The following is a 22,071-nucleotide window of genomic DNA, read 5'->3' on the forward strand; positions in this document are numbered from 1 at the left end:
ATTCCATTTTAATTCAAGTATATTATTATCTCGAAAAATTCTCTTCGGGATTGCCAAATTAATATTTATTACGATGCGAATAAGCTAACATTCAATTTACGACTGAATAACTTAAAGGTAGTATAAATGCAAAAGTTTGTTTTTACGCTTTCACGTCTTAGCTATTTAACCAATCCTCATGAAGTTTTGCATACTGGTTGTTAGAGGTACAGAAAAGGAAATAAGGTACCTAACACATGCGTGCGAAGGTGGAAACGAGTGATTTATTTTTTTTAACGCTGGAATAACGCGTTACGCTTTTCCCCCACGGGAACAGTGGCGGGGTATGAGGGGCTCGCCGGTGTCCAGGGCGCCGAGTGCGCCCCGTAGATCGGAATACCCACTAAAAAACCAGCAATACCCTTTCCGTCTTAACGAGGAGCGCCACGGGAACGCTTTCGCATGCCGTGACGGAACGAGTGATACCTACACTAAAATATGTTTTGTTGTACTAAGTAAACTTATTATCCTGAGGGGGGGGGATAGATACCTTTCCGAGATCCGTGCCGAAGATGGCCATCGCAGTGGTTTTAGCGGGTAAGAATCCATGGGAGCCAGGTATCTTTCTGAAGGTTTAACTGCATGAAACAAAAAGTAAACTTAATATCCACTGTTAAAATTCCTAGTCAACAGCTAATTAGATTACTTGTTATAGTTGCAAATTTGTTCATGGTATTCAGATATAGAAATACTGTACAACGTAACAAGACTCCATTAATCACATATGCCTCAATAACTACTAATTCTTTGAAACATTTCGAATGCGTTTTTAAAAACTACATTTAAATAACATAATAACATTAACACAAAATCAATATTAACAATATTATGAAACAGTAAACGTTGTAAGAATCTGTCTGTTTTGTTTATCGACAACCACAAAACCAAAATGAATTAACGACGAAAGCAAATGAAATTCATTCAGTCAAAGTGAAGATTGAGCAATATACATGCATAGAAGTTTAATGAACCTTATATCTATTATTCTATAAAAATAACGTGAATATATAGGTCAAACAAATAACATTAATAGTTACTTAGTAATTCTACAAAATAAACTTTATCAATAATAAAACGAACACTATTTAAAACTAGAGCCACGAACCAATAAAGAATCCAATAGATTTCGGTTTATTCTTTATTGAAACATTTGATAGCGAACTACATGGGAACAATTTAGTAGAATAGCGAATCGAAACATCAAATACTGACTGATACGCTCGTGTTAAGCATTACTGCTTCGCGAGCAAGGGTCCCAGCATGATGTGATATTAGAATGTGGACGACGGTTGGAGTTTGATGTATTTTTATTTATTTAATGAGTCTCATTTTATATTATGATACACACTAATAATGGTGTTGAGATAAATTATCAGTTTTTTTTTTTAATTAAAAAATAAACAAATACAATTGTTATTTACCCCGAAACAAGTCAGGACGAGCAGCTAGCATTACTATTGGTTATTTATTCGTTGAAATCAGAAACGACGTATTCCTATAATAAGTTCCCATTTAATATGTTATAATAATCGTAAAGTAACCCAATTCTATTACCACTTTACATAATTCTGCACTCAACAACATTTATATGTATTATGACTACGTGATTCAAATTTCGAAGGGTTTTCCGGTAATAATGTTGTTTATGCAAATGCAAGCCAATAATAAAATAAAGCAATTATTCTTTATAGCTTTCAGAAACATGTATTACTTATTATTATTAATTGTTTTATATATAAAATAGATAGGCGGACAGGCAAATGAGCCACCAAATTGTAAGTGGTGACCATAGGAATTAAGATATGAGTTTAATGTTGACGACAATGTCAAGCGGGTTCAGGGTTTGTGTTAATCACGGTATAAACTCAAGCTATCAACTTTTGCCGCAAAGTCATCGTGAAAAACTTATCTTTATACACTCGAAATCTTTAACAGCTTTTACGGGAATGACCATCATAGACGTTTTAATATTCACTTACGTTCACGCTAGGTTAACGTTAACAGTTTGCAAGCCGGAAGCAATTACCAACCCAGCGGAAAACACGTCACAAACATGCGTGAGCCCCATAAACAGGATGACAAATAAACAACTTCGTCCTCGGATTGATGCGTAATTATTGTTCGAGAACTTAAAAAGCGTTGTATTATAAATAAAGATAAGATCAAGAAATGCTTGTAGTGCAAAATAAAGCAGAGCTATTAACTAATCGAGTGGAATTTGTGAATCTAAAATTTGTTTAGCTTTGAAATTGGAATAGGCTATACATTTGCTTTCACACACACGAATGTCGATAGTCTGAAACAAGCTTTAAAGTGTTCAAGGATTCAGGCTTAGGAAATTAATTTGCATGGTATAAGCATTGTACATTTGAACTTTAACCTATAATAATCAAACTATATAATCATTGTTACGAATATAATCGCCCATTTATAAAGTTCTCTTTTTTCTAGATTCCGGCAACTTGTCCCTGAATTCTGCCTTCTGCACCCTGACAGCGTCGTCTCCTCTCCTGGAGATCAGTAGCATCTTCTTCTTCTTCGTGCCAGCTGTTCTCATACTTTGTTTATATTTAACTATGGGAATACATATCCGGTATGTATATTGTTAACGTATATTTGTTACTTATTATTTAAATGTATTGAACAAATTAAATTAATCATTTTAAAGATTTATACGAATCTTTGGACTTAAGTTAAGCACATTTGCAACAAGGACATGTATTAACTATGATTTTTCTGATATTATTTTTATATAATAAACAACACACTTATTAATTTCAGAGATATCTTAAGAAATGAAATCGAAGGGATAATCATCATCATCATCATCATCATCACCAGCCGAAAGACGTCCACTGCTGGACAAAGGCCTCCCCCAAGGATTTCCACGTTAGCCGATCTTGCGCTGCCCGCATCCAACGGCTTCCCGCGACTCGTTCTAAGTCGTCGGTCCACCTTGTAGGGGGCCTGCCCACGCTGCGTCTTCCGGTTCGTGGTCGCCACTCGAGAACCTTTCTGCCCCAGCGGCCGTCGGTTCTGCGAGCAATGTGCCCCGCCCACTGCCACTTCAATTTAGCAATTCTTCGGGCTATGTCGGTTACTTTGGTTCGCCTGCGGATTTCATCATTTCTGATTCGATCTCGCAGAGAAACTCCGAGCATAGCCCTCTCCATTGCCCTTTGAGTGACCTTGAGCCTTCTTATGAGGCCCATTGTGAGCGACCACGTCTCTGATCCATAAGTCATCACTGGCAACACACACTGGTCGAAGACTTTCGACTTGAGACACTGCGGTATTTGGGATGAGAAGATATCGTGTAGCTTCCCGAACGCTGCCCAGCCGAGTTGAATTCGACGATTGACCTCTTTCTCGAAGTTGGACCTACCTAGTTGGATGGTCTGACCTAGGTAGACATAGTTGTCTACAACTTCGAGTGCAGAATTTCCAACCTTGACTTGAGTGGGTGCAACATGGATGTTCGACATGATTTTCGTCTTGTCCATGTTCATTTTTAGACCCACTTGTTGGGAAACCCTGCTGAGGTCATCGAGCATAGTGCCGAGGTCTTCCAAGGTCTCAGCCATAATTACAATGTCATCGGCAAATCGAAGATGAGTGATGTACTCGCCGTTAATATTGATGCCAAGTCCGTTCCAGTCCAGAAGCTTGAAAACATCTTCCAATGCAGCGGTAAACAGTTTCGGAGATATCACGTCTCCCTGTCTTACACCTCTCTGCAGTTGGATAGGTTTTGAGTTCTGATCCTGGAGTCGGATCGACATGGTGGCGTTCTCGTACAAGCACTTTAACACCCTGATATACCGATAATCAATTTGGCACCTTTGAAGAGAATTCAGCACGGCCCAGGTTTCGATCGAATCAAAGGCTTTCTCATAGTCCACAAACGCTAAGCAAAGTGGCTGGTTATACTCCTCAGTCTTCTGTATAACTTGCCGCAGCGTATGTATGTGGTCTATGGTGCTAAAGCCTTTCCGGAATCCGGCTTGTTCGGGTGGCTGGAAGTCGTCAAGTCTTTGCTCGAGACGATTCGTAATGACTCTCGAAAACAACTTGTAAACATGACTCAGCAGTGAGATGGGCCTGTAATTCTTCAGAAGGGTTTTATCACCCTTCTTAAAGAAAAGTACCACCACACCTCTGTGCCATGCTTTTGGCGTTTGACCTTTGGCAATGACGGAGTTAAAAAGCCTCTGAAGAGCCCTGAGGATCGGTGTACCACCCGCCTTCAGAAGCTCGGCTGTAATACCATCATCACCAGGTGCCTTGTTGTTTTTGAGTTGTCCGAGAGCCATTCTAATCTCGAAAAGACTGACGTCCTGAAAATCTTCAGTGTAGTGTCGGGTTAGTCTTGCTCTGGGATCTGCAGCATGACTACTGACAGGTGATTGAGCTGTCGTGTACAGCTGACCGTAGAACTTCTCAACCTCTTCCAACAGCTCAGATCTTGACGTGACTATTCTGCCATCCTCAGTTTTCAGCCTTGTCAGTTGACTCTGACCAACAGACAGATCTCTGGCGAACACTTTAGAGCCTTTGTTCCGCTCGATGGCCTCTTTAATGCGCATTGTATTAAATTGGCGAGTGTCGCGAGTTAGAGACTTTGAAATCCGTCTGTTGATCAGCCGATAGCCGGCAGCATCAGCTGGGGACGTCAGAATCATTTTCCGTCTTTCCTCCATAAGCCGTAGGGTAGAGGCAGAGATCTTTTTGGTTCCTTTTGTACGGCTGGTCTTGAAGGTCTTAGACCCAGCCGTACGGACAGTTTCCACAAGCCTGTCGTTGTATGTGTCCACTTCCTCGCAGTCTGCTAGGCAATCGAATCGGTTTTGGAGTTCGAGCTGAAAGGCTTCGGGATTTCGGATTTGAAGAGGTGATGGTCGGAGCGTAGACTTCATCAGTCGGGACCTCTGGAGTTTAACATTGATATTTAACGAGCATCTTACGAGTCTGTGATCGCTCCCAGTTTTGACTGCATTGATCACGGAGACGTCATTAAATATTTGTCTTCTCGTCGACAAGATGAAGTCTATCTCATTCTTGGTTTTCCCATCAGGGCTCACCCAGGTCCATTTACGCTGACCTGGCTTCTTGAAAAAGGAGTTCATCATAAAGAGTCCCTCCTTCTCCATAAAGTCGGCCAACATCTGGCCCCGAGTGTTGCGGTCTCCAATTCCATGAGGTCCCACCTTTAACTCATCACCGAATCGTTTGCCCAGCTTCGCGTTGAAGTCCCCCATTACAACAGTGAAATGAGTCTTGTTGGTATGTATGGCTTTAGATAAATCCTCATACATGACCTCAACCTCATCGTCGGAGTGTGTCGAAGTCGGCGCGTATACCTGTATGACCTTCAAAGAATACCGCTTGGTGATTCTGAGTATAAGGTACGCCACCCTAGCCGACACACTCTCGATTTTCACAACGTTGTTAACGAGGTACTTGTGGACTATGAACCCGACACCACCTTGAGACAGTTGATCGCCCTCTCGGAAATAGAGAAGGTTACCGGATTTCAGGATCATCGTATCCTCCCCCTGTCTTCGGACTTCGGATAATCCGACGATATCCCAGTGTAACCTGCTCAATTCTTCCTCCAGTTCGATGATCTTCTCGTCGGTCCGCAGTGTACGCGTGTTATATGTTGCCAGGGCCAGAGGTCGTCGGTGTTGGTAACACGAAATCTGCCGGGGATTCTTAGCACCCCCTGCCCCGCCGTTACCACAGCTGTTACCAAGGCTAGGAATAGCAGGGCTGCCGGGGACTAGGGGCCGTGGTTTAGTTGCGCGAATCATGAGGGGATATGCCATAATCGCCACGCTTGGCAGACGGGTTGGCGATCGCAGTAAGTTAGTCATAGTACTCAGAGAGACGCTGCTGCCCGTTCTCTGGTGTATATTCCCTCGGGTCGACTTCTACGCCCCCCACGGGATGAGATGGGGTGGTGATATTCGTCGCCGTCACCACACGGCAATAAGAAGGGATAATACTCAAATTATAATTTATAAAAAAAAAACTTTATTTTGAAACATTAATAAAAATAGTATAAAAACTACGTATTTTAATAAAATGTAAGGCCTGCTGATATCTTGTACGTTTTGGCGACCTATTAACATCTTAGTTCATACTAAAGAGGATCAATACTTCTAACTGAATTTTAAACCAGCTGAATTTTAAGCAGCAGCAGCACAATCTATTGAGCTGGAATGTGGCAAAATAATATAATCCATTATACTAAAAATGGCATTTTGTTCAAAACAGCCTAATTCATTATTTTTATCTCTTTATTTTTATCTTATGTTTAATTACTGGTGGTAGGGCTTTGTGCAAGCTCGTCTGGGTAGGTACCACCCACTCATCAGATATTCTACCGCAAAACAGCAGTACTTGATATTGTTGTGTTCCGGTTTGAAGGGTGAGTGAGCCAGTGTAATTACAGGCACAAGGGACATAAAATCTTAGTTCCCAAGGTTGGTGGCGCATTGGCTATAAGCGATGGTTGACATTTCTTACAATGCCAATGTCTAAGGGCGTTTGATGACCACTTACCATCAGGTGGCCCATATGCTCGTCCACCTTCCTATTCTATAAAAAAAATTTTTTTTTTGCCGGGAAGGCAAATGACTCCAACAATCATATGTAAAAGTTAAGAACTTTCAAGAGTGTCATTTAATATTTGCATTATAAGTTCCAAACAATCTTAGATTGCTTTTTACTTGGAATACATGCCTTAATGTCTTGTGTATACTGAGCATGACAAGCTTTGATCATGACTTAATAATACATCAAGACTTTGATAAAAATATTTAAAAAAAACTCGGCATTACCACTGAATAGACGTAAACATTACATATATATATTTTTACAAATAAATAAATAAATAAATAAATAAATAAATAATATTATAAATCGAAAAAGGTATTATAAAACGTAATTTAGTATAAAATGTTAATTTGTTTTAAAATTCAATTAGTAGTACTGCCTTTTGTTTCTGTTTTTTATTTCTATTTTTTTTATTTGTATATTTTGTTGAAATAATGGGAATTAAATTAATAATGGGAACTCTTGGGAATGGTGTGTTCTCCTGTAATTGGTTGTGCATAGTTAGTTTTGAGTTAACGTAAAAAGTGTTTTGAATGTGTGTTATGTGCAACTGTTGTAGATCCAAATAAATAAATAAAAAAAAAATTATCTCACAAGGTCATCCCGAGTAAGCTCTAATGCAAAGCAAGGGCTGTTCAAAGACCATGTGCACGGTGAATCGAGACAGGCGAAGTCAAGAAAGGCGGTTGTTCGGATGCTTGGTAAGTAAAAATTGTTTTAAACATCCTAACTTATATTATAAATACAAAAGTAAGTTTGTTTATTTGTTTGTTACGCTTTCATGACTTGGCTACTCAACCGATCATCATTAAATTATTTAAAAGGGTATCTAAAATCTGAAATATTTTCTTCTTTTTTCCTCTCTGATATATTCCGTGTACAATTTCTTAAAAGCATAATCATCAGATCCGAATTTTGGGCCACCGTGGGCCACCGTGTGGCAATTGTGATGGTGTTATGATAGAAATCCTCTAATAATAATAATGTCCTCCGGATCGATTTCGGTCACGTCGGCCAATCTCAAGAGAGATTAGCCTACTGTGCAGGACATATTATAGTGCACAAGTGTGTGCGCAAACACACGTGCACTCTCTATTCCTCAATTCTAATAATCCGAGGACAATCCGACGACTGAAAACAGTTCAGGCGCAGGACCAACGGTTTTACGTGCTTACGTGCTCCGAGCACAACTGAGAATTTCCGGCTGAAAAAACTCAATAACTTTTTTCAAACGAACAGAAGGTTCACCTGATGGAAAGTGACTACCACCACCCATGGACATCTGCAACACCCGAGGGCTTGCAGGTGCGTTTTGTTGCGCGTTGTCCTGGGATTTGAACCCAGCGCCCGGTCGGGGTCTGCGGCCTTATATCTAGCTACTTGATCAACGAGGCAGTCACCGAAACAAAAACTCTCTCTTAAATATCAACGATACAAAATTTCAACTCGATCGCATTAACAGTAAAGAATATTATGAAAGACAAACAAAAATACATTTATTTTTATTATTGTTCGCTCAGTGGTCAAAATTCATACAAACATTGCACGTTAAGTTTTTATTAGGCAACACTAATTATACCAACAAAAAAAAAAGAATACCACTTCACTAACGGAGGAGAAAATGACCTGCTTTTTCTTTGCCTATTGATAAAGAGGTATATATAATGAATACATATTTATTTATAAGCAACTTATTTCTTAAAATGTATTTTCAGTTGAATGATACTTTTAAAACTTTGTTGAGTATCAAATAACAAATTCACCGTATTGAGGTTAATATTGCTTTTCACTTTGTAAGTGTAATTCAAGTGATTTATATGCGAATAGATATTTACAAAAGCTTTAAATTGTCCAATATATTTCAAAATGTGAATCATATTAAGAAAAATCGACCATTAAAATAATACAATGGTGTGTGTTTATTCTATATATTTGTTAATTTAGCAGATACTTTACCTTAACTTTGTATTAATTCAGTTATTAATAAATATAATGAATTACAGAATAATATTCGACTATTAGTAATAACAGCCAAGATGGCCCAGTGGTAAGAACGCGTGAATCTTAACCGATGATCGTGAGTTCAAACCTAGGCAAGCACTATTGAATTTTCATGTGCTTAATTTATAATTATAATTCATCTCGTGTTTTACGATGAAGGAAACTATCGTGAGGAAACCTGCATGTGTCCAATTTCACTGGATGTGTATTTCATCAACCCGCATTGAAGCAGCGTGGTGGAATAAGCTATAAACCTTCTCCTCAAAAAAAGGGACAGGAGGCCTTAGCCCAGCAGACATTTACAGGCTGTTACGATATTAATAATAATATACGATGTTTTTGATTACTTAGTCCATTATTCCAAGTAAAAATAAAAAAAAATCCAGTATTAAGAAAATCAGAGATCAGAGAGTACTGATCTTCACCGTTCATTTATTACTTTATGTCCTAAATATTTATTATACAAGTTATTTGACACAATTTTTACCAAAAATTTTTAGTTAAACGGATTTCATGTTTTTATGAAACATAGAAATATCTGTTATTGATCTTTACAACTTCGAAAGATCCTATATTCTATTCCAGCCTATTACAAACGAAGAAGAATTAAAGATAAACAAACATTATATACCTATTCCTTTTTTTTTTTTTTTATATCGCCGGGAGGGCAAATGACTCTACTCCACCTGATGGTAAGTGGTAGTAGAGTCCAAACGCGACGACGGCCAGTACAGACGGGAAAAACGTTCTGCACTAGCCGCCTTCGCCTTGCCGGCCCGCAAGATGCCTCTTCACGCCTCGTTTGAAGGAACCCGGGTTGTAAGAGGAGGGGAATACGTGAGCTGGTAAGGAATTCCATTTTTTGGAAGTGCGACAAAGAAAGGAGTTGCCAAATTTCTTTGTTCGCGATGGAATTGATGTCACAGTTAGGCGGTGACATCGAGAACCAGCTCGCGTGGACTTAAGAAGGAAGGGGGAAGAAGGAATTAGAGAGAATAATTCCTCAGAGCACTCGCCGTGATACAGTCGATAGAAAGCGCTCAGTGCTGCTATCTCACGACGCAATTGTAAAGGTTCAAGGGTGTTTGTGACCTTTACGTCGCCAATAATGCGTACGGCACGTCGCTGCAACCGGTCCAAGGCCTCAAGTAGGTACTTAGCGGAGCCATCCCAAAGGTGCGAGCAATATTCCACGCAAGACCGTACCTGTGTTTTGTACAGCAGGCACAGTTGTTGTGGCGTGAAAAAGCGCCGCACCTTGTTCAGAACTCCGAGTTTCCGTGAAGCTGTTTTTATAACAGCCTCGATGTAATCCCTTGGACTAAGGTCGCAGCGAACGTCAATCCCCAGCATGGTGATTTTGCTTTGCATCACCAGCGGAGTACCACAGAGGGAGGGAAGAGGGGAAAATGTTGACTTTTTCGCCGTGAGAGCGCATACCTGTGTTTTCTTGGCATTAAACTCAACAAGATTATCAGAGCCCCATTTGGCGATGAGATCTAACGTCCTATCGAGTTCAATGACAAGATTCTCCCGCCTCTCCTCAGTTTCCGCCCGCCCAGCCACTGCGCGTCCGTGGTATCCACCATGCACTGTACTATCATCTGCATAGCAATGTATGTTCCCAAGGGAGAGCATATCATTGATATGCAAAAGAAAGAGTGTGGGAGATAGCACAGATCCCTGGGGGACCCCAGCATTCACTACATAGAATTGTGAAGCGCAACCATCTACTAAAATACGAAGGCTACGCTTGTGTAGGAAGCTGGCAATCCAGGTGCATAGCTGAGCAGGCAGACCATATGCCGGTAGCGATTCCACGCGATTTGCTACTAGCTCTGCCATATTATGCACTACAAACAGTTCTTGATTAATATATCTTTATGTATGACATCACACAATTCTATTCAACTATTTATATCCATTTTAATTTTACTTCCAAAGTTCCTACAACAACTTTGCCGACATTCATAACGAAATTTTTTTCATGACTCCCTAATGTTTCACACATTATTCATGATCTCGAATGTATCACGTCAATTCAATATCAAAGTAGTTTTCTTTTTTCATTAGAATAATACATCTTTAATTTATTATACGATCAGGTTACAAGCTTTTGACAGTATTTTCAATTTTTTTTTTTTTTTTTATAGAATAGGAAGGTGGACGAGCATATGGGCCACCTGATGGTAAGTGGTCACCAAACGCCCTTAGACATTGGCATTGTAAGAAATGTCAACCATCGCTTATAGCCAATTCGCCACCAACCTTGGGAACTAAGATTTTATGTGCCTGTAATTACACTGGCTCACTCGCCCTTCAAACCGGAACACAGCAATATCAAGTATTGCTGTTTAGCGGTAGAATATCTGATGAGTGGGTGGTACCTACCCAGACGAGCTTGCACAAAGCCCTACCACCAGTAATTCAAGCCATACATTTTAATACATATACATTAAATACCATTCAGATTTTTTATCCCCGATATTTAATTATAGCACAAAATAAAAAGTAGTATGCACGTTTCGACATCAATTTATTAGTATATTCGATATTAATAAAATATATTAATTACATTTTGATAAAAAAATTTGAGAATATATGCTCAAAACTTATCTCCTGTATATATATATTCTATAATGTGTTTATAGAAGCAATACTAATAACGAAACGAAGGAGTCACCGAACGAAATGTTGTACGTGTGTAGTACTTTTATTTTGTTCAGTAATTAATTGGTATAAAATAAAAATAAAAATCTATCTGTATTATTTTTAATATATATTTTTTTCTATTTTAAAATCTTGCCTGGGTTTATGAATTATAGAAACGAATAACGTAAATATGAGTAAACCTATGTAGGCGTTCAAAAGTAATTTTACGGCTATAAATATTACATAGGTACGCGTTGAATAATATTATTTAAAATTTTCATTTATGTTTCAAGCGTGTCTATATCATTTTTTAATGAACTTCTACTACTTATCAAAATCATTACGTACAGAACATTTAGGTAATTGTTTGATTCCTATTTTTTTATATTATAAAATGATAACGTCTTTCTAAAAAAGGAAACAATAGCAATCCCAATAATTAAATACTTATATCCGTACTTGTGTTTTAAAAAAAATGGATAAGGTATTGTAAATCTACCCTACACATTCAATTTAATAATAATGTTAATATATTGTTCATAGTAAATAATAACTACTGTTGTACTAAGGGTCCCTGAATAAGTGGTGCGAAGGAATGGAAATTTTAGAGTAATTGACGCTTGCAAAAATCACAATATATCTTATATTATTTGACTATTCTGTGATTTATTCAAAGCTTTGTGCTGGACTGAAGCTTTGATACACGCATACAACACAATTGACTTTTACTTATCGTTAGTCAAAGAATTCCGCAAGATTTTTTTGAATGGAATAAGGCCCCATTATTCTACACAGTTTTTTTTATATGTTGTATTTGTAAATAGCTCCTTGCTATGTTAAAGTTAGTTGAGTTATAATATATATTAAACAATATTGTGAAGGTACATCTCTCAATTACATTTGTTAAAAACATTAACGAGAAATATCTAAAAATTAAAATTAAAAATAATTTACACACCAAGTTTCTACATATGCATACGATTTTCTTTTATTATTATTTATTTATTTAGATTTACTAAAATTAGGATTTTTTTATTTGATAGTCTTCAAAATTATATAAGGAAAATGCATTATTCACCTTACATGTCAAAAAGATTAAAGATAACGCTTCGTCGGCTTCGGAATTCTATGAATTTCATTACCCTAGAACTATCTCTGAAAATATTTTACATACATTATTTATTATAATCTTCATATGCATATATCATAATACATACAGTAAAAATTATAAAACATAATAATATAAGCAATGGTGATGAATTATAAAAGAATAAATGGTAGTTTTTTTCAATCACGTCCGAAAGTTGAAAGAGTTGTAATTTGTGTTTATTGTGGACCATATTGTGTTCTTACTATAATACTTTCATTACAAGAAGAATTTTAATTTATTTTTTAGTTTTATTTTATTTTAATTAGGTTGAATAATATTTTTTATATAGTATAACTAGGCGGACGAGCATATGGGCCACCTGATGGTAAATGGCCACCAACGCCCATAAACATTAATGTTAACCATTGCTTACATCGTCAATGCGCCACCAACCTTGGGACTTAAGATGTTATGTCCCTTGTGCCTATAATTCTTGAAATAAAACGATTTACTTATTTATTATTAATTATAATAATGTTTTAACTAATGTTTTGTCTTAGTTTTTAATTAATATTGCCTATAACTTGACTGAAAAAGAGGATTCTTGATTTGAATAATTTAGTATATATTGCTAAAACACAAACCACGTGAACACCTTTTTTTGGCACGTTCATTTAATTGTTGGATTACGAGATTTTTGGACGCGTATAATAAACTCTGCCGAAAAACTTGATTTGACTTTGACGATGTAATGAACTAACTTGATTGATTCCAATTGAAGTCTGTTATATCAACCAATATTTTGATTAATGACTTTATGATTAAAAACGTTCCTGTTCATGACAATCACAAATATTGGATCGCATTATTCACAAAGGTCACGACTTTGTTGTAATGTACACACATCTACAATAAAATATTAATTAGTATTTTACAATATGAGTATATGTTATCTGTCACCTCGGATGACACATATCGCGTAGCGCGGGAAAATAAAATATATATTGGAATTGGCGCGAAGTGAAGACGGTGTGTGTGCATAGCGAGCTGATACATAAAATATATTATATTTTATGTAGTTTGTTACCAATAAATTTGAGCCGGTTGGCGTGGTTGGTAGAGACTTGCCTTTCACGCCGAAAGTTGTGGGTTTATGTATTTACAACAAAAAAAGTAGTATATCTAGTATATCAGTTGTCTGGTTTCCATAGTAAAAGCTCTGCTTAATTTGAGAGCAGATGGCCGTGTGAGAATAATGTCCCATATATATAAAAAACCTTACGCCGTAAGTTAAAGTGTGAACATTACAGGTATCTATTATCATTAGTGATTCCAATGATTTAGGACGTGAATGAGCCAGTACTACTATGAGGCACAAGAGACATAATATTTTAGTTCCTACGGCATCGACGCTCCAGACGTAAGGAGTAATATTTCTTAAATGCCATATTATACATATACGTTTATTTGAATATTTATATAAATATATGTAACGTATATCTCTAAAAAATATTATTGTATAAAATTGTTATTATATAATTTCTTCGTGAAAAAACATACTGTTGCTTTAAAATTCCTTTGATTTCTGATAGTGGTATATTTAAAAGGTTAATCTTTTAAAGGTTATATTTATATTTAAGGCTTACTAAACATTGTTTTGGTAAACATTTTCCTTTGTGTTTGCAAAAGTTATAAGTTTCATTTGGCATTTCGATTTTGTATACCAACGAAGTACTCAATGAATTTATAACTTTTATTCCATTCACTTAATAATATAGAGATGGGATAGAGATTTCTAACTATGAAGAAAAAGTTGTATTTTATTATCTTAAGTATTAGTTAGCGATCAAAGAATACTTTATTACATGAGAGAAACTTAATTTCATTAATAAATGTATTAGACTTTTATACTTTATCACACTAATCCTATAAAAGGTGAGTTCAAATATACAATTTACCGTTCAAGAATTAAGTTATACTAATATACTTCTTTCCTTTGCTTCGTGGTTTGTTACGAATAGTAGTCACAGCTGATAGTAAGGCTTAGGTTTCCTAAAATAAAATATACATTTGTTTGAATAAACAAAACTAACCTAAATGTGCTTGCATTGAAAATATTTTTATTATTTTTTATTATTGAATTGGTAGGTGGACGAGCATATGGGCCATCTGATGGTAAGTGGTCACCAACGCACATAGACATTAGCATTGTAAGAAATGTTAAAAATCGCTTATATCGCCAATGCGCCACCAATCTTAGGAACTAAGATGTTATGTCTAAGCCAGAACACAATACCAAGTACTGCTGTTTTGTGATAGAATATCTGATGAGTGGATGGTTCCTACCCAGACGGGCTTGCATAAAGCCCTTTTTTCCATAGATTAGGTTGGCGGAAGAGCAAATGGGCCACCTGATAGTAAGTGGTTACCAACGCCCATAGACATTGGCATTGTAAGGTATGTTAATTATTACATCGCCAATGCGCCACCAAGCTTAGGACCTAAGATTCCAATCAGTATTTAATCACGAGGTCTAAATGTGATGATGATGATGTCCTCCTGATTGATTTCGGTCACGTCGACCAATCTATAAAGAGATAAGCCAACTGCGCAGGACATATTAAAGTGCCCGTGCCCTCAAACACCGGTACACACGGACGTTCGTGTGAACGGAAAGAGTTCAAGAGCAGGACCAACGTGCTTTACTTGCGTGCAACAGGCTTTACGTGATTTTCGAGGCACGGGAATGTACACTTCTATCTTTCAGACTCCGGACTGCTACAGATAACTTTTAACAGAAAAACCGAACAACATTATAATGGCCCGACATGGGGCTTGAACCCAGGACCTCGGGATCTGCGGCCTGATCTATATAGCTACTACACCAACGAGCAGTATAATATAATGTAAAGTTAATACTTATTGTTTTCCTCTAACAGTGGCAGTAGTAATAGCGTTCTTCGTATGCTGGACCCCATTCCACGTACAACGCCTGTTCTTCATCTACGGCTACGATCACCCTCAGTTCCACGTGATCAACGAGCACCTCTTCAACGTTGCTGGTGCCTTGTACTACGTGTCAGCGACTGTCAATCCGATACTTTATAATGTCATGAGCGCTCGGTAAGGTATTAGTTGATAAGAATTATTTATGCGAGAGAAAAACCCGCTCAGTTTTGCTGTTATTTCTTAATTCAGTGTATTTCGTTTCTGAACCGGTGATAGTTATGTAGTTTCTAATTTGACAATCAACTAGTAAGTGAGCGTATGTATTGAATAAAGGATTTAATTTGAACTGATTTGAACTGCTATTTATCATTTTAAAACATACCTTAAAAAGAGTTCATCTCCTACGTATTTACAAGAAATGTGTAGATTAAATGTTTTTAGTATTATGAATAATATATATATTATTCATAATATATTATTCATAATACATATTATTCATAATATATTCTTAAATTCAGTATTCAGTAACAACTTGTTAAAGTCCCACTGCTGGGTTAAGCCCTCCTCTCCTTTTTGAGGAGAAGGTTTCGAGCTTATTCCATCACGCTGCTCCAATGCGGGGTGGTAAAATACACATGTGCAGAACTTCAGTGAAAATAGACTATGGAGATAGCGAGATGAATTATTAAATTATTTGACCTATAATATTAGGTACATTCGTATTTATAAAGTAAGGTTGCTCGTTATTCCTCTCAAACCAATAATAAGGTAAGTTAAACGGATACAAACTTTAGTCGTCACCCAGTTTGCAGGATCTAAAGTTTTATTTACATTGACTACAAAGCGAAAAAAGTAATGGCGTCATTTATTTGTATCTAGTTGTTTGTATACGACGGAAGTTCAGCCGCTGCCTGCACTGATTTAGTCACTATTAACTCATTTACCGGCGCCCTGTTCAGTATATTGAATTACTTTCAAATCTATTTTGATTATACTTTTCTGACTCTCTCATGAATGATCTTATCGTATAAATTTTAAACTAAAAGTATTTAAAGAAACCAATGTAATTCATGTTGTACGCTATTAAATGTTGTTCATTCATTAAATACAACAGGTAAAATCATAACTGTATGTTATGTGAGTTTGTACTTAAGATGCCAATGACGTCATTTGTTTTAATTAGTTTTCGTTAGCACTAGTTTTTTTTAATCAGCAACTATTATCACAGTAGGATTTCAAATTATGGCCTGATTCTCATAACGAATTATCAATCACCGTAGAATTAATTTTTCTCTTTCACTCTCACTCTCTCTTGTGAGACCATAAAATAGCTTTTTATTAATATTTGCATATTTTCAAGGAGTCGTACCTGGACATATATAAAATATAATATATAACAGTGCATTCTTATAATTTTCAGTAGGAATATAAAGTAAAACAATTTCGTTTTTGTCAATTATATTCATGACAAATTCTACTCATAGTGCCTGGGCGTGAAACTAACTATATAATAGCAACATGGTGATAAACAATTTATAAGAAAAATTTAATTAACATTATGGCTGAACCAAAATTACCTTTGCCTTAGTCATTTTGAATAAAAAAATATTAACAAATAAATAAAGAAAGTAAAATCTATCAATTTTTTATCATTACTTACCTATTTCTGCGTTTAAAGAAATAATATAATTAGACGAGCGATATTCCAATATTTCATTTGATTAAAAAAATTCAATTGATCACTTATATAGTAATTTCAGACTGAGTGCGCTTTAGCGTCTCAGCCCGGTGAAAAATGTAATTATTGTAATGATATTCTGACAATGCTACCGAATTGAGAATTATAAGTACATTAAATAATTTCAAAGTACCTATTCACTTTTACTTTTGTTAACTTGAATATTATTAAAGTATAGCACGGTTTAGCACTTAATTCGCATTAAAGCAACAGGGAACATCATCCTTATATAACACGCAAGAATTATATATATGTACGAAAGTGTCAATTAAGTACGTCACGTACATTCACATTAAAACACAACGATAAGTTATTTTTTATTAAGTAAATTAATATTCTTTATATATTAAAAGTGCGGCTAAAATAAAGGATTGAAGTGTACTAACCAAGATTAATCGACTATTAATAATATTTAACTCAATATTGTGTTACATTTTCATAGACAATATTTTTTCTCTCTTCTCTTCCTTGACTCTTCCTTTGTTCAACTCATCTAATATGCTACATTAATACACGTATTGCAACAAAACTAATTCTTAAATTTTCTAAATAATTACTTAAGCGTATAGAATTACCCGTATACCATACCCAATACCAATCCATAAGTATAATATTTCATATAGAACTACAGTATGTCCACCCTATCGACTTTAATGTTATCTACTTAATACTAAAAAATATATAATTTTTCACAGATACAGAATGGCATTCCACGAGACGCTCCTCTGTAAACATGGCGCTGATCGCAATAGTTTCGAATATTCTCGTCGTGAAACAACTATGTCTACATACGTCAAACCAAAGTCCAGCCTCTACCAAGAACCTAAAATCCCTTCGAGTAAAGTAAACTTTGTGAAGGACGACTCTCCGTTTTCTATCGAAACAAAAATTGACGAAAAAACTATTTTCTATTTTCCAAATGGTGATAATAAAAATATACAAAATAACAGTAATACTGTAGAAATACAGTAACTTTTTAATAATTTACGGTTCTAGACCAAGAGCGCATCGTGCGTTTCCCTAACATTGTTTTTAACGTTATTTATGGTTGACTAGATACTTCGTACTCTCGCATTAATTATTGTACAATATCCACTGTAGCCTTTTTACTTATCGGCTTGTTATTTTGCACCTGAATGTCAAATAACAGTCCAAAGAACGTATTAATAAAAAACGTTATTAACGTCTTATTATTTCCAAATTTTTATAAAGATTTAATTTTTTTTAATTATACTATAACCTTGATTCTTTTTTAAAAAACTAATTATGTCTTTGTTTTTTTGATGTTTCATAATATTATAAATGTACGTTAATTGTTTTTAAATATAAGTATGTAAATATTTTATACAAATTATAAACTACAAAAAATATAAATATAGGTGTCTAATATTTTACTTATTGTCAGTAACTAATTACAAATATTATTATATATTACTAAGTACTTCCAAAATGTATTATGAATAACATGTAGATAGCAAGAGAGCAAACTTTCTATATGATTTTTTATATTGACATCGATTGTCAAATATCAAATTACGAATCGAATAGACGCATCTACTACAACTCAGCAAATGATTTAGTATGTGTCATCTTTTTTATACGTGACATTGGCAGAATATTTTGCGCCACACGCCAGAAAAGAGAAGAAAAAAGAAAAAATAATTTAGTAGACCTTATTTTTTTAACAATTTCACAACTATGTCCCGCAATGACGAACAAATAATTTTATACGCTTTTTTATAAATTTGAAGCGCTTTAACTCAAAAAACACAGTGTTGTGTATTAATTATTAAGGGGAGAATCGATTTATATTAATATGAATTTTAAGCGTAATCGTCTATCGGCATGAAACATGAGCAAACCAGATAACTAAATTACCTCCAGCTCTCTAGCCATAACGGCCGTACTTCATATTTATTTTTGAGGGTAATGCGTAGAGGACCTTAATATGACAATACCGCAAATACAAATACTTGTTTCCGTACGATAATCGGTTTTTAGTTAATAATCAGAGGCAAATATTTGCGTTAACGTTTTAACAATTGGTTCGCTCAGATGTATTTACACTGTTTGCGTTCATTGTTTATTTTAATAAGAAGGTAAATATAATTAAGTAAAGCAAGTAATTGGGTCGGTACATTCGAGGATGATTATTAATAGAATACTCTTATTTATTAAAGAATCGGGCTACACTCTGCACAATTTGATTGTACGACAAAATTTAATGGGAATGATGATTGTTCACCACCACGTAGCAAATATATAGACGTATAATTTATACGGGTATAAATCTCTAAAACAAAGTTGATAATTATTTATTTAAAATCGTGCAAAAGCGTCTGTTCGTCATTTAGAATCTCAGTAGTAGCAGGCACTTCTCATTGGGCACTCTGGGCAAGTGCCTAGGGCCCCACGATAGAAGAAGACCTGCCTTCAATATAAGTATTATTTGCAGCCGCCGTTTCATTCTACGCATTATACCCGATTCATAAAATGGGTTGAAATGTGTCAATGACATTGAATTATCTAATTACCATACTAATTAAGCCGTAAACTTGTAAACTAAATACAAATATTTTGTTATTTTTCAAGACAATCATGAGATATTTTTAAGATTCTGCTTGGTATCGACTCTTGTCTTTACAGGGGCCCCGAGATTCTTAGGTGCCCAGAGCCTCCTATGGGTTAAAGTTGGCCATGAGTAAGTAGTAAGTAAGGTTATACAAAGATCTCGATGTTAATTGTTAAAGTACATAATATGTTTAGCCTCGATTTATTATTGAACTCAATCCAGTAGGATATTAATTATATTTTATTATTGTACCTACTGTTACTTCATACAGTAAATGTTCAATGTTTCTGTATGTCACTACATATATGTTTTAGAATATATACACTATTGAATGAATTATAAAGATATTTTTTGTTAAATAATTGTTGTTAGCATAAAGTATGTATCGTAATTTTTAGAAATAATAAAACAATAAATATAACATGTTTTATTATTTGTATAATCCTATTAATATAAAATTAATTACAAAAAAAATTATTATATTATATTTCAATAAAATTTAAATAAAAAAATATAAACGCTGCTTATTATTTCAATAATTTAAAATCTGATTTAAAAGAACAATACAAATAACAATAATAATCGCTTGTATAATTTAACCACATTTAGCTCAGACAAATTAGCCAAATCGAGTGAAAAAGTTACGGAGTTTTATAACAGTTATTTCTTTGTATGAAAAAAAGTTCTCGTTGTGGAAATTGATGTGAAGTTCTAATGAGACTTTATAAAAAACTTTCATCAACTTATATCTGTGAAACTAAATTTGATAAAATAATTGACATTGGAAGTCCTTCCATTTGGAGAATGACTAAGCTACTGGAATGGAACTAACTTTGAAAAAACTAAAATAAATTGCTTATCACGTACAAACTAGTCAGTAATCATCAAAGTATGAACTTTAATTCCTAGTATGCTTAAAGATTACATTTTAACCCAGCATTTACTTTCGAGCTGAAATGGATAAGCACAAATACTTATGCCTGTAATGCAATTATAATTATAATATTATTGCGTCTATTAGACGATTATAAAATTAAAGGTATAATTATATATATAATCTTAAATTTAATGTAATGTAATCTTGAACCGACCAAATAAAAATATTATTATTATTATTATTTCTATTTAACTTTTAAAGTTTCTCTTCTTTCAAAGGGTTTAAACCTAAAACGCGGGCTGCAGCCAAGCGTTAAGGAGTGTTGCTTAAATTAAAAACGTTGATGATAAAGTGGATGATGATATAAACTTTCGGGTGATACGGCAGGTGTTAAGGATTACGGCTTTTTGAATTATATGGAGGACATATGATGGCATTTGTAAGGTGTTTCAGACTTTGTGTCAAGGATTTTGGCACGATACCTGTGGATGATAGGACTATTGGGACTATGTGTACTGTTTGTGCTTTCCATTGCGTTTTAATTTCTATGGCGAGATCTTGATATTTATTTAACTTTTCAGATATTGTGGTTTGTATGTTATGTGAATTAGGAACGGCTATATCGATAAGATAAACGATTCTATTGATTTTATCATGAACGGTAATATCTGGTCTATTATAACAGATAGTTTTGTCAGTTATTATTGTTCTATTCCAGTAGATTTTGTGGTTTCTGTTGTCTAATACACTTTCCGGTTTATATTTGTAATATGGATTCATTTCTGTTATAAGTTTATTTTTGTATGCTAGATGTTGGTGTATGATTGCAGCCACTTGATCGTGGCGATGCTTATAATCGGCCTGTGCGAGAGATTTGCAAGCCCCCGTTATGTGTTGAATAGTTTCAGAGGCTGCGTTACAGTGTCTACATAAGTCAGTAGGTTGATTATGATCCTTCATTATGTACTTCCTATAGTTACGAGTTGCTATTATTTGGTCTTGAATGGCGAGCATAAAACCTTCGGTCTCAGGGAACGGTTCACCTCGTTTGAGCCATTCGTTCGACTTCTCTTTGTCGACGTGAGGTTGGTTCAAATAGGCACGGTGCCTCCCATGCAGTGTTTTTTCAGCCCATGCCAACATTTGTTGTTGTGTACTTATGATATGTTCATTTACTTGAGTGTTTTTGTCATGTAGGTTTAATGGTGTAAGCTTTTTGTCTATTTCTGTTGCGTGTCTATGTAGAGGTAAGTGTTCGGATTTATCATGGAAGTATGCTCTGAGTGACAGTATCTGCTTATTGTGTAAATTGTGTATGTCTATTAATCCTATGTCTACTACTGGTGGTAGGGCTTTGTGCAAGCTCGTCTGGGTAGGTACCACCCACTCATCAGATATTCTACCGCAAAACAGCAATACTTGATATTGTTGTGTTCCGGTTTGAAGGGTGAGTGAGCCAGTGTAATTACAGGCACAAGGGACATAAAATCTTAGTTCCCAAGGTTGGTGGCGCATTGGATATGTAAACGATG

At 35.3% G+C, this 22,071-nt stretch overlaps 1 protein-coding gene across 1 annotated transcript in view; it reads left to right on the forward strand.

The window, feature by feature from the left end:
• The window catches only part of LOC126776867 (neuropeptides capa receptor-like), a 72,477-nt gene extending 56,947 nt beyond the window's left edge, over positions 1-15,530 (forward strand). Inside the window, exons 4-6 of the mRNA XM_050499714.1 lie at positions 2,491-2,632; positions 7,258-7,361; positions 15,343-15,530. Of these exons, the coding sequence (XP_050355671.1) occupies positions 2,491-2,632; positions 7,258-7,361; positions 15,343-15,530 (434 nt within the window). The remainder of the gene's footprint in view (positions 1-2,490; positions 2,633-7,257; positions 7,362-15,342) is intronic.
• Positions 15,531-22,071: the final 6,541 nt, after the last annotated feature.

Source organism: Nymphalis io, chromosome 21 (genome assembly GCF_905147045.1).
Source record: "Nymphalis io chromosome 21, ilAglIoxx1.1, whole genome shotgun sequence".
Classification (NCBI taxonomy): domain Eukaryota; kingdom Metazoa; phylum Arthropoda; class Insecta; order Lepidoptera; family Nymphalidae; genus Nymphalis; species Nymphalis io.